Source organism: Nyctibius grandis, chromosome 2 (genome assembly GCF_013368605.1).
Source record: "Nyctibius grandis isolate bNycGra1 chromosome 2, bNycGra1.pri, whole genome shotgun sequence".
NCBI classification, from domain to species: Eukaryota; Metazoa; Chordata; class Aves; order Nyctibiiformes; family Nyctibiidae; genus Nyctibius; species Nyctibius grandis.
The window spans coordinates 99,663,055-99,681,782 of NC_090659.1; the positions used below are offsets into that span (position 1 = coordinate 99,663,055).

Consider the following 18,728-nt stretch of genomic DNA (forward strand, 5'->3'; position numbering starts at 1 on the left):
GATCATACAACCATAAGCATTAAGAATTGAATCTGTTTCAGTGACGTTTCTTTCTGCTTGCTTCCCACAGAATTCAGGAAAGGCAAATCCAGCCCTTAATGATTTGGCTGAGTTCATATGCTGGTGTTTCTCACTTGATTTGTATTGTTGTGCAGCAGCTAAAGACGTCTGATATATAAGGTCTCAGCTAGTTCTTCAATTACTGCCTTGAAGGTAGGGGTGGGAGGTAACTTACAACCAGTCCTGGCTAAAGTGGGTCTCTAGAACTTTTTTGAAGTTTTACCATTTAAAATTTTCTTGTGTCTGTTTTTGAAATTGCATTTTATAGTGTTTGGGGTCTTGGAGAGGTCTTTCAGTTGAGTACGAACATCTATGTCACTAGAATCCCATAAGAACTTCAGCATTGCCATAATGAGCTCTGCATCATCAATCAGGTGTGTAGACTCAGGAACAGAAACCAGAAAACTGAGTTAACTGCCAAAGTTTCCTAGGTCTTAACTGGGAGGAAGGCAGCTAGATTGAGATTCACAACAGAATATGTAGTAGAGGTGGAAAACCAATGGGAAGTTAGTAAGAAACGCCAGAGAACTGTGTCTGAAATCCTGCCTCCTTTCCAGAAGTAGGCATGACCTTGCAGCCTTTCTCATTTGTTCCTTCTCCATCCATGTAAATTTTGCATTTCTGACTGATTAACGGCCTGGCTTCAAAAATTACCTCAGCACTAGTTAAGTATGATGGCAAGGGCACTCTCAGGATATGAGATATGAGAATTCAAGCTCTTAGGGTGGCGGAGGACTAAAATGTAACCCATCTAATTTCTTTGTGGGTTAATTTTCAGGCTGTTAGAACAGGATTCCTTCCTCATGTAATGTGGGTGGAGCATGCTTCTCAGATTGTGCCCCATTAGAGAGATGACCACCAGGAAGCTTTGCTTTGAGGCTCCATAAAGGCCTCCAGCAGCAAACTAAGCAGCTTGATTAAGCTTGTGCTTATGGGGAACCACAACAACAACAGCTCAGATGCCTGCCTTAGTTATATGACAAAACCAGATGTGAAGAATGTAAGACATTGCATAGATTGCTTTATTAGCATTAGGATGTTAAATTCTCTGTCTGCTGTACAGACAGGGATGTTGTAATGAAATAGCACATGACCCTCATGGAATTTAGGCAAATCTTCTCTTTAATCTGCAGCTTACTTTTTCTCCTTGAATTGGCAAATGTTGACTGTATTGACTGTAGGAGCCTTCTGTATTAGGACAAAGATTCCATCTGCATCCAAGGTACTTCTGCTTTAATTAGGAAAAAAACCAAAAAACCCCAATTCATTTCATGTCTCCAGTGTGTATGTTATAACAGATTAAAGTTAGTTCAGTCATGTGCAAACATTCTTGAAAGATACATCTCTTCTGTAAGACTTTTTTTTTTTTTTTTGAACAGTGGGAGGGGTTATTCTCTCTTGGCAACATGTTTTAAAAGTACTGTGCCTTTTGCCATGCTCTTGCAAAATCTTGACTTTAATGGAAATCATTCCTGGGGAAATCTTAGTAACAGCCAGAAATGTTTTTTTGTGAAAAATAAAATTTCAAGCTGAATAAGTAACATGTTGTACAGAAAATCATGAAAAAGAATAAAAGATGCAATGATCTGCAGATGCTAGAAAGGAGGAGGCTGGAGATTTCAAACAGGCAGATGTAAGAGGCAGATGTATGTGTTTGGTGGCTATCTGTTAGAAACCATTGGTAGGACTGTCACTTTACACATACAGAAAATAGACCGGTTTGATGATGTCCAAAGTCAAAGATATAAGTTATGGATCTGAGATGAAAATGCTCTTATAAGAATGACATAATCTTTTGTGTAATGACAAATGGTAATTTCAAGTTCACTCAGGAACTGTGAAGACTGTGCTAGGCTGGATGGATGCCCAAAAATGTGGAAGCTGGCCTGGTCTGATGAAGGTACTGACTGAGAAATGGAAGGCACAGTTGTAACAATAAAATGAAGGTCACAGAACTGGTGAGGTTGGAAGGTACCTCTGGAGGTTGTCTTGTCCAACCCCCCTGCTCAAGCAGGGCCACCTAGAACCAGTTGCCCAGGATCATGTCGAGACATTTTTTTAATATCTCTAAGGAGGGACACTCCACAACCTCCCTGGGCAACCTAGTCCAGTGCTCGGTCACTCTCACTGTGAAAAAGTGTTTCCTGATGTTTAGAGGGAACCTCCTGTGTTTCAGCTTGTGCCCATTGCCTCATGTCCTGTCACTGGGCACCACTGAAAACAGCCTGGCTCCATCCTCTTTGCACCCTCCCTCCAGGTAATTATATACATTAATAAGATCCCTCCCCAGCCTTCTCTAGGCTGAAGAGCCCCAGCTCTCTCAGCCTTTCCTCACAGGAGAGGTGATCCAGTCCCTTAATCATCCTTGTGGCCCTTCATTGAACTCTCTCCATTATGTCCATGTCTCTCTTGTATTGGGGAGCCCAGAACAGGACACAGCACTCCGGGTGTGGGCTCACCAATGCTGAGTAGAGGGGAAGGATCACCTCCCCTGACCTGCTGGCAATGCTTTGCCTAATGCACCCCAGGATAACATTGGCCTTCTTTGCAACAAGGGCACATTGCTGGCTAATGTTCAACTTGTTGCACACCACGACCCCCAGGTCCTTTTCTACCATGCTGCTTTCCAGCTGGGCAGTCTCCAGCATATATTGGTGCCTGGGGTTGTTCCTCCCCAGGTGCAGAACTTTGTGCTTGTTCAACTTCATGAGGTTCCTGTCAGCCCATTTCTCCAGCCTGTTGACGTCCCTCTGGATGGCACATGGCTTTCTGGTGTATCAGTCGTTCCTCCCAGTTTGGTATTGTCTGTAACCTTCCTGAGGGGACACTCTGCCCCATCATCCAGATCATTAATGAAGATGTTAAACATAAACATATTGATCACTTAAGGCTTAAATTAGGTTTGAGATTTTTTTACCATTAGCAAACATTCATAACATCTGAGAAGTAGACCATATGTAGATACTGGCCTTCTGTATCTGAGGTTTGCATGATAAATAGGAAAAAAGTTCCACAAAAAAAGAAGGTGAGAATTCTTGGAGAGAGTCATATTATCTTCCTTTCCATGTTTACCAGGAAAATCTGGTAGATAAAGGCACAGCAAAGCATTAAGGTCATGAGAAGAAATAACTGATTATTAAGGCACTGGTCAGGTATTCAGTGCGGAATGTGAAGGGATTCGGCTATTCTGACTAGGGACATACTTGAGTTAGGAATAAAAAGAAGCAAAAATTCCAAAACAGATATACTTATTTTACACAGGGGGCCTAAGCAGACAAAATGGAAAAACCTGACTAGCCTGAAATGTAATAACATTGATAACAAAAACATGATGGGATAACAAGTACTAAAGGTATGCACTTGGCAGGAAAGATCAAAACAAAGAGATGTGGTATGTAGCAGATGTGAGAGACTTTTACATTGATGATGTCTATTCTTTCTTCATCATCTGTTTGGATTAATTAATCTTGAGGATGGATAGGAAAACAAATTTTAATCACAATAATGTTGGGAAATAATATTGGAATATATATTGAAACAATACAACTAATTTAAATATTAGGACACCAGTATTTTCTTTTCTATATGTAAATGTCTACCTCTTGTCTACATCTTTAATTCCTACTATAGGCAGTGCAGGTCTTATTAATACATTCAGCTGAGTACAGAGATTTGTCTAAGTAGGCATCTTCAGTGGAATATTTGCGTAAACAGACTTGCAGATGTTTTAGTGCAGAATAGCCCACTGCTGCTCCAGAAGGACGTGTCTCCTGTAACTCATGTGTTATATCTGCCACACTTGAATGTCTGAACATTCATGTGTCCGTGCAGACATGCCTCTAGGGCATCTCAGATGGCAACTGAGTTGAGCTCTTTAGCTGCTCAGCTGAATGGATCTCTGCGCATCACTGATTGTATTGACTGTGGCTCTTAGCAGGAGCTTAGTTCACATATGGACACTCAAATGTAGATGTCCTCACCTCAGACTGAATCCCATCCATACAGTCAAATACCAATATAAGTATAAAATTTAGATGGATGAATTTGGGTACAATATTATTCGAGTACTTCCAGAAATTGTATCATACGTGATACTTGTAAATGAAGGCTGAAAACCAAGTGCTAGTAATAATGATGAGATATAGATCTCCGTGGATGTGATAGTTAACACATTTTATTAGAAAATACTGCATAAAAAGGAGGAAATGCTGGTTTAGATTTTGAAAATCTAGAAGAACATTGCAGAAAAGCCAGTCATAAAAACTGTCAGATCAAGCGATCATGAATTCGTTCGTTTTAAATTAAACATGTAAATACTGCCTAAGTTTTCAGTAAAGGCAGAAACAATAAAATGCGGGACAAAGGAAGAAATAGGTAATGTCAGCAAGTGCTTGGAAAAAGAATTGACAGTAACCAAATCCTAAGGAAAATGGAGCTGGATATGCTGAAATTGAGGGAAATGGGTAATCCATACCTTAGGATTCTGAAACAACTGGCTTGTTACATCACTGTTCTGATGCAAGTGGTTTTAATAAAGCTGTGGATGATGGCATTGTGTGCATTGGAGAAAAGCAAATCCTTTTTTTTTTTAGTTTTAAGGTAGAAAAAGAGAGGAATAATTGTTGCAAAACCAGACTGAAATACAGATTTATTAAAAGTGGCTCATGGTGGGCAAACCTGTTGACATTCTGTGATGAGACAATAGATTTGTTGTCACAATAAATACAGTAATCATGTTCACTGTGACCTCTGATAAAGATAACCATGTCACATGGGAAGTCACTGATTAATTTGGAGAAAATGAAAATTAGTAGATCTGTTGAAGGACTGAAGAGCTGGCAAATGGAAGATGGTAGCGGTGACTAGTGAAGGAGGCTGCTGGGAAAGTACAAGCAGAGTTCTTCCAGGACCAGATTTAGGACTAATCTTAACATGTAATGCATGACCTTGATACACAAAGTAGAAATAGATTATGATCTCTTTCTCCTGATACCAATTATGTAATATAATAGGGATCTAGATGTTGTTTAGAAAACGAATGACACTGAAGACTAGATTATTAAAAATGGGATTAAAATTTAATAGTGTAGACCAAAGGATTTAGGAAATAGTAAACAAACTCTGTTATGAATTGAGAGCTGATCACCTGGACTTAGCTGCAGGGGAGAATCTGGGTATTCTAGCTGATCCCATGTTGACTGTGAGCCATCACCGTGCAGCTGTGAAAAAGGAAAATGCAATCCTAAAATTTCTCTGTACAGATAAAGCAGTATTACTGACATTGTTCAAGGCAGTGAGATAGCTTCTGGAGCAGTGCATACTCCAGTACAGTTCTGTTCTCCAGCTGTAAGAAGGTTGAGCTCCAGCCTGGTGTACAAAGGGGTTACTATGATGATCAGATGAAAGGACAGCCTGCTGTGTGAGAGACCATTTTTAAAAGCTCAGCTTATTTATCCTAGTAAAATGAATGTTGAAAAAAGATGTTCCTATTTTCTGTCTGTGCATGCTGGGAGCAAACACCAGAGATAATTTCAATACAAGAACAAACAGGTATAAACTGACCTTGAATAACCTGAAGCAAGGAATTTAAAAAGCCATCTACTATTAAAGCCTCCCAGTAAGAATGTCTCTACTGGATGGAATGGATCAGTTTATGAAGGGGATTATGAGAAGCAGTTTCCTGTGTTAGAAATGGAGGAGGACCGGCTTTGGTATGTGTTCTACTTCCACTACACAGCAAACAAAGAACTGGCCACTGCCAGTAACCAAAAGTGGACTCTACCACTGTTACTCTAGCTCGTCACTGTTGTAGACAAGGTAAATGGCTACACACCTAAGACAGATATTGTCCCCACAAAATACTGCTTTCTGGCCAAGTTTTTATGGGTTACCTTTGATGTCCCGTGTGCCTCTTCAGCCAGTCCAGCAGCTCTCTTGACAAGTGGTTTGAAAATGGATGTGCAGGTGAGATCTGAAATCTTCCTCCTACTAAAAAGGAGCCATCAGAGTGAACTTCAGTTAGAAGTAAGGAGCAATTCTGACTGGTCACCACAAGGTACCTTTGCTAACCTGTCGCAGAGCAGCAGTGTGGAAAACCATATCTGTATTGTTTTAACACAGTAGAAATGTATAGTGCATAACTGATAATTGTACATATGGTTAATTGCTTTTGTCTCTGCAGTATGCCAGCCGGAACCATGTAAACAAAAGTGTACAAGAAGCAAATAGAATGACAAACGTCATAATGCTTGAAGAATAAGGACTATGGTGATGGTATCTTTATACAGAATGGAAATATTTGTAAAACATCGTTTTATTTACTGTAACCACAGGGTTCCTTAAAGGAGGTTCTTAAACAACTAGAAGAAGAGAAGAAAAGTCTCCAGAATCAGCTAAAAGACTATGAACTTAGACTGGAACAAGAAGCAAAGGTTTGTAATCACTGTATGTCTCTAATCTGTAAAAGCCATTATGTTATCTGACAGACAATGTGTGTGGAACACACAGTAAAATAGTTCCACAAAATATGTCACTGGAAAAAAGTTTTGCTGTGTATTTGTTTGTTCCTGTATGATTCAACTTTTAAAATATTTTGCTTAACAGTAGCCTATATCCCTTATTTTAAATGTAGGCTTACCACAAAGCTAATGATGAACGGCGCACATACCTCTCAGAGATCTTACAGGTAAGAAAAAAACTGTGTGACTCAATAACTTTTAAAAAAAATCATTATGCTTTCTTAATATAGCAACAGTATCAGTTAATGCCATTAGGTCAAAGTCTTTTATCACTTCATTCATCTATCAAATCCATTACAAAAGCTGCTTTTTAAAAATTTTAAGAGCTAGAAATTGAAAGATTGCTACAGTTTATTTATTTTTAAATACTTCTTTTTTCTCTTGTATCAATTGGAGTTTCATTGTTCCTAAGGATATTCGAAGTGCCCTTAACTAAGAAAGCTGAAGCAATTTTCTGATACTTGCTTGCCCATCCATTAGTCACAAGACTGCTATGCTAGTTTAATGTTTCAGTTGAAAAGAACTGAACCAAATTGTGAGCAGTAGTGACACCCACCTTAAGTAGCAGTTCCTCTTTTTCGTATTTCCCCTTTTTTCTTTCAAAGACAAACTAGCCAGCCAGCTCAGAATGACAATACAGCACATATTTCAATTAAATTTGTAAGATAAGGGTTAAGATACCTTGTTTTTGTGAAATCAGAGGTTAAATTTTACTGCTGCAAATTATGTAGTACATGAAAGTCGATACTACAACTGGAGGAACCTGTAAAGATTTCTAGTACGTCTTATTCTGAAAGAGCTCTTAATTCCTGAATAATGTAAAAGGAATAGCTTAGTGTGATACTCAGGAATGATTGTCACTGAATCCCTGTCATAGCTAACTGGGGTGAAAGGCTGTAATTAGCAGTGTCTCCATGTGTTTGCACAGTGGGCAACTGATTCTCTTATGTGCTTCATTGCTGCTTTGGGAAATCTGAAAGAATTGCTTAAACTAACTTTCCAGCATGAAACCAAGAGCGAGCCCAGGAAATGCCCATGATAACTGTTAATATCTTTGCATTAACAGTGAAACAGGGAACTGCTGGAGGAAGAAGGTCAGCAATAAAAGATGATTTTTTTACCAAACATGCTAGCAAGAGGAGTGCCCATGTTCTGCTGCCTAGAAAAGCACTTAAAGGTGCATGAAACATTATTTGAAGTGAGGTATATGTACTGGCATGTTGCTTAAATGGGGTATTAGGAACTAGGATTTTGCCACTGACACTCAAGGTCGTTAGTGCATTATATTTTCAGTAATCAATTATTTGCCCCCATGATTTCAGAATCATATGAGAGCAAAATAATCATCTTCAGATTAATCTCCCTGTCTTTAGTTCTCTGAATGTTAAACAGCCAATCTGAAGTACTTGCAGGGGGATCTGTAATCTGTGGAGAGAGAAGTATGTTTAAGGTGCAGACTATCACAGCTGTTTGAGATCAAGACGAAGTGAATTTCCCAGGGACTTCTCTGTCTCTCTTCCTGAGCTATAAGCAGGGCCTATCTGAGTAGTTTAGATTGGACATCTACCTTTTACATTGCTAATCTGAACATGGCAGTCAATTTAATCATGGTTGACTGTTGGTTGCAAAACAATCAGTGGCTCATCAGGGCCCTTCACGTCCTGTTCTGCTACAAATTTGATTTGATTGTTGCTTTTACATTCTTTTAAAATCTGCATATGTATGCCCTCCCTTTTAGCAGTTCATTGTAACAATAGAGGCAGAAGTAAACTTACATTCAGTCCAGACTCTTCCAGATGTATTAAAATTTAACTGTTCTAGAGTGTGCACAGTAATGTTGGCAGCAGTTGAGTTAGAAGGATTTACCCGTAGGCTAACATTTTCCATACATTCCGAAGTAAATATACTGCAGGATATTGTTACCCTGTGACAACAATATATTCCAGTGACACTCTCTTAGTTACAGAGAATGGATATAATGGTTTTTTAGGCCTTTTTTTGGTCATTATGTTTGTGCTTTTCTATAGCTGAAAGTAAAAAAAATAGTAATAGAATGGAAGTTTTTACTGGTAGGTGTTAAAAAATCACAGATGTTTTGGGTTTTTTTGTACTTTGTTTTGGATCCATCTTGAAGCCTGCAGCAGAAGCAGAAAAGAGAGATGCTTCTGAGCAGCCATTTCTTTTATTTACCTTTTTTATTATGGAGTGCTTTTCCACTTTTTTTACAAAATATATGTATCTTCTGAGTGCTTTTGTTATTTGTCTTGTCTGGATCCATAAAGATATAGTCAATTTTAAGTGATAATTTTAAAATAAATTAACAAATTCACAAACTTGAGAACTCCTGATAGAGGCACCAGTGGTTTATGGTGTATTCTTGTTTGCTTTTTTGGTTTTGTTTTCAGTCTGAAAAAATGTTGGTTTGGGATTTGGACTCCACAAATCTCAAAGCACTTTCTGGTGGTATTCAGAAATTGGTTTGAGGAGCAGGCAAAGAAAAATGATAGCAGGTCTTTAAAAGGGTCATTCTTTCAGGCCAGATTTTTACCATAAACTTTTACTAGCATAGTAGAGTCTGACTTGTGATTGAGATTTCTTTGCAGAAAAAGCCCACAATTATAGATAGATACAGCTGGAAAGCTGCTTGGGCAACAACGGCTCATTTTAGTTGGGACAGGCCTGTAGTAAATTGTACCAGCAAAAACAGTGCTACGGATAATAATAGTATATACTGGAACTCTGTATTCATATATATGAAAAAAACACTGAAGGCAATCGTAGTATAGGTCTTGCCTCATGTGCCACAGAATCACAGCTGCTCAGAAAGATTATAAATTATACTAGCCATCATCTTTAATACTAGAGTTCCTTAAGTGCAAAAACTTTCTAGCCTTCAAGGAAGTAAATCTGTGCAGATCCTATTCCATTTTTATGTTTGCACTCTGAAAAGACTCTGCTTTAGTTATAGCTGACTTTGCTATGACTGGGTCAGGAATACTTGCCTGGTGCCTTGTATACATGGAAGCACAGTAGAAACCATTGTCTTACAAGCAGTGGAGACAGGCTTCTTTTCAGTGCCAGAATTTTTTCGCACAAGTGCAAGATGTTTTTACACATGCTATAACATGTAATGTTGTAATGTGATATAGAATCATAGAATCATAGAATCATTTTGGTTGAAAGGACCTTTAAGATCATTGAGTCCCAACCATTAACCTAACACTACCAAGTCCACCACTAAACCATGTCCCTAAGCACCACATCTACACGTCTTTTAACTGCCTCCAGGGATGGTGACTTGACCACTTCCCTGGTCAGCCTGTTCCAATGCTTGATAACTCTTTCTGTGAAGAAATTTTTCCTGATATCCAATCTAAACCTCCCCTGGCACAACTTGGGAGGAAACTTGAGGCCGTTTCCTCTTGTCCTATCACTTGTTAGCTGGGACAAGAGGCTGACACCCACCTCGCTACAGCCTCCTTTCAGGTAGTTGTAGAGAGTGATAAGGTCTCCCCTGAGTCTCCTTTTTTCCACGCTAAACAACCCCAGTTCCCTCAGCTGCTCCTCATAAGACACGTGCTCCAGACCTCTCACCAGCTTCGTTGCCCTTCTTTGGACTCGCTCCAGCACTTCAGTGTCTTTCTTGCCAAAAACTGAAAACAGTATTCAAGGTGCAATATATGTAATGTAATGTAATGTAATGATCCAAACTTTGAGCCTTGTTCAGGTAGCCCCAAAATCTAGCTCTAGGCTATCAAAAAGTCTTCACTGGCCTTATCACTTGTAGCTGATACATCGTAATCATGATTATCATATATTTACTACATGTTCCTGATGGATCTGTTTAAATGGGTTGAGAAAATTCCATTCACTTACACTATACACCCAAGTGTGCACAGCAGCCAGACAAGCCCTAAACCTTGTGTGTTTTCTGTTTTTCTGTCCATGGTATAGCTGTCCCTCTGAGAGGTAGTTTTAGTAAAGGCAGCTGGATGAGCCAGCAAGTGCTGGGTGAGGAGGGAAACCTGTGAGCTAAGAAACAGGAGAACCAGCTGATTTAATCCTGCTCAGATTCTGTTAAATGCAACACCAAGGGTAACAGCTGCGTTTTTTTCAATACGTCCAGCAATGTAGACTTCCAGAGTATGCAAAGATTTCCATGCTGTGTTAATTTTTTTAAAGTAGTTCCTGTTCTTAGTTAATGGTTTAATCATTCAAAAGTACAACTAAGTCACTATAATTTGTTTTCCCACTCAGGGAAGTATGTTAGAAATATAATGCTGCTTCACTGAAAATGTGGAGTTACAGGCAGTATGACCAAAAGTATGCTCATTGAAATTACATATTCTCTGATTGTCCAGCTTAATAAATAACGGTATTTTTGCACAACAAGGGATTTTGGCATGTGTTCAATTCCCCAAGTCAACAAGGCATCAGTATAATATGTGCTTAAAGTACTTTATGGCAGTAAGACTGTATTTTAACTGTGGTTGTGGTTAGAATTTAACTTGTTCTGTAAAAATTTGGCTATTGCAGACCTCAGCTACACTTAAAATTGTTGAAAGGCAAAAAACAGATGCCCTGACAGGCAAGGGAGAAAACCAGATACTGAGGTAAATTTCCTTTATATTCCCTCTGTTTTCTGGCCTATTATTTTATGCTAAGTACTGTGTTTTGAATATTGCAACTCTCTGTTCATGGTGAATATCACTGAGCATAATCCTACTGACTAAGTATTAATCTTAACATCATTTTTGATACTGCTTTTCAATCAGTTTTATTTAATACTAAGTATGTTGCAATATTGAAAATTCATATATTTAAGTGGCCTTTTTGAAATCTTACAATACCTCTGATGTTCTTTCCTTTCAACCTGTGTTTAAAATGGATCATTTTTCTCTATATTACTGCAGAGTTGGGAGCATAAAAGTATACCCTTTAGTCCATTAAGAGTAATTCAATTAAATGTGCCTTGCTTGGTCCTTTTTAGCCAATAGAGATTACAAAGCTTTTTGTGGGTGATAATGTGAATGATTTTAGATGACAACATATAATGGCTTCATTGTTTAACAAATTTCTGTTGAGTTATATGGGTTAGAAATTTAAATTTGAAAAGAACCCACCTGCTCTGAGCTATATAGAAATAGAATGAGTTTCTGGTTGTAGTGCTTGTGAGAAAGCTTGAAATTGGAGGAGTTTTATTTTTTAACTGAACTGAAAATGTTAAAAATATAAAGTACAAAGAATGTAGGGAATCACATCAAAAGTGTGTTGGACCCAGTATCCTGCCTTCAGTGACAGTAAGTAGATGCCTTCAAAAGTGTGTAAGCAGGCAGATAGAATATTTGCTTTTGGAACTCTCTCAAATACTTTATATTTCAAGACTTCCTGAGCTAGTATGGTTTTTATGTATTCAGTATCTCACAGCAAATATTCTTCCATGAACCCACTTACCTATATTATTAAAATGAGCATACACAATACGTATTGGGAACATCTGAAAATGTAGTGAGTAAATTATAAGCATGAAATTGTGTAGACATAGTTGCTTATTAGCTTTATCCTTTCATTCTGTGTAAGCACAGAATCACAGCATTTCATAAAATGTAACAGTGGATCTTCATGCTCCAGGAGAAGATATTAGTAGACTATGAATTAATGTAGTACAATATGAATTAAAGTCTATAACTGAAGTTTCTCAATACAGAAAAAACACTGTATGGGGCTGAGGTACCCCATATATAGACAGTGTGTTGCTTCTGGCCCCAGTGATGTTTAACATAGCTCATGCAGAGAAGGTCAGGAAGCTAGAACTGGGAGAATTCACTGCCTCTGCTAGGAGATTAAATATCATCAGCAAGGTATTGAGATTTGCTGAGGGTTAGCACTGATCTGTGATTATGCTGGGGTTTTTTTAATAATTTATTTTAGTAGATGATGTCGTGGTTTAACCCCAGCTGGCAACTAAGCACCACACAGCTGCTCACTCACCCCCCTCTGTGGTGAGATGGGGGAGAGAATTGGAAGGGTAAAAGTGAGAAAACTCATGGGCTGAGAAAGGCAGTTCAATAGGTAAAGCAAAAGCCATGCACACAAGCAAAGCACAACAAGGAATCCATTCACTACTTCCCATTGGCAGGCAGGTGTTCAGCCATCTCCAGGACAGCAGGGCTCCATCATGCGTAACCGTAACTTGGGAAGACAAATGCCATCACTCCAAACATCTCCCCTTCTTTCTTCTTCTCCCACCTTTATATACTGAGTACGACGTCATATGGTGTGGAATATCCCTTTGGTCAGCTGAGGTCAGCTGTCCCAGCTGTGTCCCCTCCCAGCTCCTTGTGCACCCCCAGCCCACTTGCTGGTGGGGTGGTGTGAGAAGCAGCAAAGGCCTTGACTCTGTGTAAGCGCTGCTCAGCCATAACGAAAACATCCCTGTGTTATCAACACTGTTTTCAGCACAAATCCAAAACATAGACCCATACCAGCTACTGTGAAGGAAATTAACTCTATCCCAGCCCAAACCAGCACTGTAGACCATTATTTACCCTGAAATTATATGACAGTGTGTTTCTGTAATTTTCTATACAACAAACAAAAGAAAGTGAAGTGTAAAAGGAAATAAAGTGTCCTGTAATTGCTGGTCTCAGAAGATGCATACTGTAACAAAATATCCCCTTTCAACCCATTTTTCCTCAGAGGATTTTTTTTTTAACTTTTCAGAGTACTTTACATATATGAAGGGAATTGTTCATCTTTTAAATTGTCCTTAGTGGCAAAGGACCCAGTTTGCAAAGCATTGGCTTCTATAACCAGTGACTTGGAATTTTCATGTCAAACTTTGGTCTTAGTTGGCAACAAGGAGATAAGAATGGGGATTTGGCATAGTTTGTATTTTAAGGAAATACTAGAATGTAAGTAAACACCTCTTGGTTATCACAAGGTTAACACAGCCATTGTTATATTGTTCCTTTTTAATTATGTTTTGATTTACAGCCTGAAGGTTGTTCATTCAAGCTGACATTAATGAGAAATAATTTCATTCAAATAAGAGAAGACCTGCATAATTGAAAATAAATGTGTTCTTGAGAATAATTTGAAAATTTTCTGTCCAGAGTTCTTATCTCACTTCTGTTGGCCTTTCAGAAAACACACACCTTCATTGCATTTCAAACCATGCTAAGAAACTATATTTAATGTTTGTTTTAACTATAGGTACAGGTATGGAAAACCCAACCTATATATTAAAGCAACACTGAAACATTTTTGAGTAGTAATTGTGAACACTTAATTGTTGATGCATTATATTTCCTGGCTATCCAAACACAGAAGCCAAGTTCAGTTGAGGTCCTTTTTGTGGTATTTCAGAGGACAAGAAGAAGATAGGCTCACTGACAATTGGGAAAAAGCATGGATGTCTTGATGACTCGTGTCTCTGATGCAATCTGAGCAGCTAATTTAATGTCATTCTGAGCCCTTACTGTTATACTGAGGCATATAGCAGGGCTTATTACCTCAGTTTCAACACTGCACTGGCTGCAACTACCTGGCTTCTAAGTCCATAAGTCCAGCTGGTTTTGGGTGGAGAGAGGTTTTGCTGCCTGCAGAATTCCCCGCAGAATTACGCTGTCTGCTTGGTCCAGCTCTACAATGATCTACAGATTAATCAATTGATTTTGAGTAATCAATTGATTTGAATTTGAATTTGAATAATCAATTGATTATTGAGCAAACTGGGGCCTTGGGTTCTGATCTTTCAAGCTCTGAGTAGAAGCAGCTCCATATCTCTATGGGGGCAGCTGTCCCTTCAAGACCCTGACTGTGCTTGTAAGAGCTGGAACAAAGGATGTGTCAATCTCAAGAAGACTATCGAGCCCTAGGGACAACTTTGGTGGCTGTTTGCCCAGAAATTTGAAATTTGCACAGACCATGTAATCACAGCTCTACCGCATAACAAAATATTTCTCTGGCTACCATCATGAATATAATGATGTGGTGTTGTGATATATTTTCCTTCAGAATGCATGTTACTTGAGAAAGACATTGGAACCCTGTATGTTGTCGCTAGAGTATGTAAAGTGCTGTCTGTCCACTGTAGCAATGAACAGGGAGAGAAACAAATGTACATTGCGTAAGAGTAGAGATGGATGCTGCTTGATCATGAGAATGACCCTTCCAGTTTGTGGAATCACCACTTCCCTGCTGGAGATTTGTTTACATTCCCACTATTTCTCTTAGATCAGGATGAAAACAGCTCTAGTAGGGTTCGAGTAGGTGGTGTATGTATGTATGATGAGTACCACTTCAGAAGTCTGCTGGCAGCTTTTCCTATGTAAGATCATGAGCTCAAGAGTAAGGGTCTCCAGAGTGGAATACCTGCAGAGAACTGTGACTACATCTACGTGAAGTGTTTTTCCATTTGTTGATGGGGATTATGCAACTGATGAAAATGTGTCCTTAGCCAGTTACGTTTCTCTTTGTGCAAATGTTTAGTATTCTGTTCATGTTCTTGAAATGCCATCATTTAGGTAACACGAAGTAGTCAGGGATCATGAGATGAGGATTGAGTTTGTATGCAGTATAATTAGATGCTCTGCTAGCCTGCAAACTCAGAAATATACTTGTTTTTTCCTCTCTCAGGTTTATTAATTGACAATAGTAATCAGTTATGCAAATATAAAAGGCATGCAAATTTCTAGCAGTTAAAGCTTAGAGGGAATGTGACACTTGATGACTAACTTCACCCATTTTGTTTCAGAGGGGTATACAGTGTTCCAGGAAACCCGAAGATGGCTAATCCCCAAAAAGGATCGATTAAAAAGACTGTAGGAGTGAAGCAGCTCCCAAAACTAAAGCACTGATTTAATATTAATGCTAAGAACTTCCAATTGCTTTTTAAAAAATTTAATTTAACTGAAAGTTTCTAAATTGAAAATGAATGTATTTGTGCCATGCTATAATACCAAACCCAGATTGGCATGTCTTCTAGGCAGCCTTAATGTAAGCGTTCCTCTGCCTAACGGAATTGTTCTTCCAGTTGTCATCTTTGTTCTGGTGATCTCTGACCCTTTCCATTCTGGTTCTCATCAGGGATTCTGGGTGTCAGGGAGTGGGAAGCCTTGGAAAACATTTAATTTCTTTATAGGCTAGGTAAATCCTTTGACTGCACAGCAACCATTGGAAACAAACAAGCCTCTAACATTTTTGTCCTCTCAACCAAGAAGAAAAAGGCAGACTGATGTAACCTGAAGTATTATCTCACCACCCAAAATGGTAAATCTCAGATAAAATTCCATCCAAGGGCATCCCCATTCAGTATAGGCACCAAAGAGAGACTCTCAAGTAGTCTGATGGTGGTACAGCTGAATGTGCCTTTCATTTGGCTTTTAAAAAGACTGACGGCATAGTTTGCTAGCCAGTCTGATTTCTTACATGATACCATACCGTAGAGACCCTTTACAGTATAAAGTTGGTATATATTCTGTGAGCTTTCTTGCTCTAGCAGAGAAGACAATACACCTCCAAATTTATCTTTTTTAAAAGCTGGCTTGCCACAGATCCTGTGTTGACCACCACTTTCTGTTTGAATGGTTTAGAAGCACAGCACCATTTCTAGCTACTTTAGGCACTATTATTGGTAAGAAATGAAAGAAAAACTGAGCAGTTTTTATCAAGGATTCTTCAGAGCCTATCTTGTGGAGGGGTTGTTTCTTTTAAACACCATATATACATTATGTTTCCTGAACCTTTGTATCCACAGTCTGGGTTCCATAAAAATCTCTATGTATTATTCAGTGGCAGCGATCCATGTATTTTTAGGGTCCAAAATAGTGCCAGTCTTTAAAGTCATCTCTTCAATGAAAGTAGAACTACTTTGTATTTTCATTCTTAAGCATGCAATTATTGTTGCAGTTTCATTACCTACATTTTAGTCATTAAAGTTCAGCAGATTTTTTTTAAGTAGCATCAGGAAAAATGTTTTGGTAATGAGGCTTCAAGCCTCTGGGTTACGTCTTAAAAGCTCTTCGCAGAGCAAATCTGATTGATTGACTGTCCTTTATTATTTTTAAGAGCATCCCTAGCTCTTTGCAGTATCTAATAAAGCTTTTTGCCTCTTTAAGAGCAGTACTAATAGTTCCTTATTACTGGCAGCGTTAAAGTGAGGCTGTAATTAAACTCATACAAAAAGATCAATGATGTCATTCTAAAATGCAGAGAAAGAAGACCTGCAGTATTGTACAGCATATTCAGTATGGAAACCCTGTTTTTTTCTCTTGCATAGTATAAGATTTATTACAGATATTTCTAATGTTACCATGATGCACCTGGTACCATTCTTTCATAAGCAGGGTGGTCTGCCTGGCCGTTATTTCCCCCCACAGTCATAGTTGAAAGCATAGCACAGCTGATTAGGTCAGAACTCTTCTGTTCCTGTTTTTCACATGGAAAGTTTCCAAATTTTGATTGTGCTGGCATTCATCATTGTGGAATAGGAGAGGGAAAAAAATCACCATAATGGTCCTATTGTCATGAAAGACAAGGGACATCTGCAGTAGTGAAGAATATCCAGTTCTTGGATTCATGCAGCAGACATTTACTACTGCTGTCTCTGAATCAAACATTCGTCAATTCACTCAAGTCCAGTCCCTGTAGCACCTGAAAATAACTGGAAACATTGCACAAATGTGGCAGAAAGACATTTATTCACAGCAGGACACTTGGACACTTCCCTTATGGGTAGTCCTCACTAAGGACTTAAAAAGAGACTTTTTTCTTTGAAGCCTAAGAAGATGATACATTTATGTGTACAGTTCAGTACAGTAATGGCCTGAGGAGAATCACAGAATCAATCAGATTGGAAGAGACCTCTGGGATCATCGAGTCCAACCATTGCCCTGACACCACCATGTCAACTAGACCATGGCACTAAGTGCCATGTCCAGTCTTTTCTTAAACACATCCAGAGATGGTGACTCCACCACCTCCCTGGGCAGCCCATTCCAATGTCTAATAACCTTTCTTCATATCAAGGTATGTTTTGGTTCTCTTTCATGAGAAAACTTGTGGAGTCTTGACAGTCTTTTCAGGAGGATGCTGCCAGCTACACAGAGCATGCCACAGAACAGGTAACAGCTAGCTGGTTTAGCTGTGCCCTTGCCATTATTTTATAGAAATTTCTTGTGGTGCTTGTGACTCTCTTTACCAAGTTTTCAGACATCCTCTCCATGACCAGAGATGCTGGCACATCACATGATAGCAACGGGCAGAGAGAGGTATGCCTGATGGTAGTAACAGTGACAGGAGTTGCACTCTGTCCACCCACTGTATAGAGCTGAGGACTGAGAAGGACAGTAGTCTGTTCCGCTTAGCATAGGAGCATTTGACTCTCTCCAGTTCTCCCTCTGGAAAGGCAGATTATTTGAGGGGAACTACCCCCAGATGGAGTTCCTTTGCCCGTTACAACCAGGGACATAACAGGGCTGAGAGCACAGTACTGACTTGTTGCAGGTGCTTCAGTGCACCTAGCCAGGAGAGGCTAATCAGCTGCTTGCACTGGTGCCCAGGGGTACTTGGGCAGTCCCTAACTCAAAGTTAGATCTGGGCTTCCAGGTGTAGGCAATGCAGTTTCTTCAAATTTTGCAGTTAGAGTGCTCTGTTGCCGCAGCCTGGCCCTTGTTTGAGGATCGCCACTACTCCATCAGGATTCCACATCAAAGACTTCCTTGGTGCTCTCTTCCCTGATGTAAGCAGCAGAGCTTCGTTTCCAGGCTGGTAAAGTTCCTACACTCTGGTTCCCATGTAACTTCCTCACCCCTCCCTTTACTGCCTGGGAGAAGATGAACTCTGCTCCAGGAACCCATCTGTAGAGTGGGGAGAATAGTACATTTCTGGTGCTGAAAAGTGATACGAAGATAAATACACCAGCGCTGGAAGGAAGCCAACTGGTAAAAACACAATGAGCCTAAGTAAGCCTGATCTCCCCAGACCCAGAGGTTCCCAGCATCGAATCAGGAGAGGAGGGGGCGTAGCCAGAGGCACCGCGGGGCGATTTAAGCGATTTAAACGCACCACCCCCTGTTGATTGGGTAATTGATTGATTGATTGATCGGGTGATAAAGAGCCTCCTGGAGGGCAGGGACTAGTCCCTGA

The 18,728-nt window shown here is 39.4% G+C and overlaps 1 protein-coding gene across 1 annotated transcript in view; it reads left to right on the plus strand.

The window, feature by feature from the left end:
- The window catches only part of CCDC169 (coiled-coil domain containing 169), a 29,675-nt gene extending 14,236 nt beyond the window's left edge, over positions 1–15,439 (plus strand). Inside the window, exons 5-8 of the mRNA XM_068395536.1 lie at positions 6,393–6,491; positions 6,692–6,745; positions 11,115–11,191; positions 15,337–15,439. Of these exons, the coding sequence (XP_068251637.1) occupies positions 6,393–6,491; positions 6,692–6,745; positions 11,115–11,191; positions 15,337–15,439 (333 nt within the window). The remainder of the gene's footprint in view (positions 1–6,392; positions 6,492–6,691; positions 6,746–11,114; positions 11,192–15,336) is intronic.
- The last annotated feature ends 3,289 nt before the right edge of the window (positions 15,440–18,728 follow it).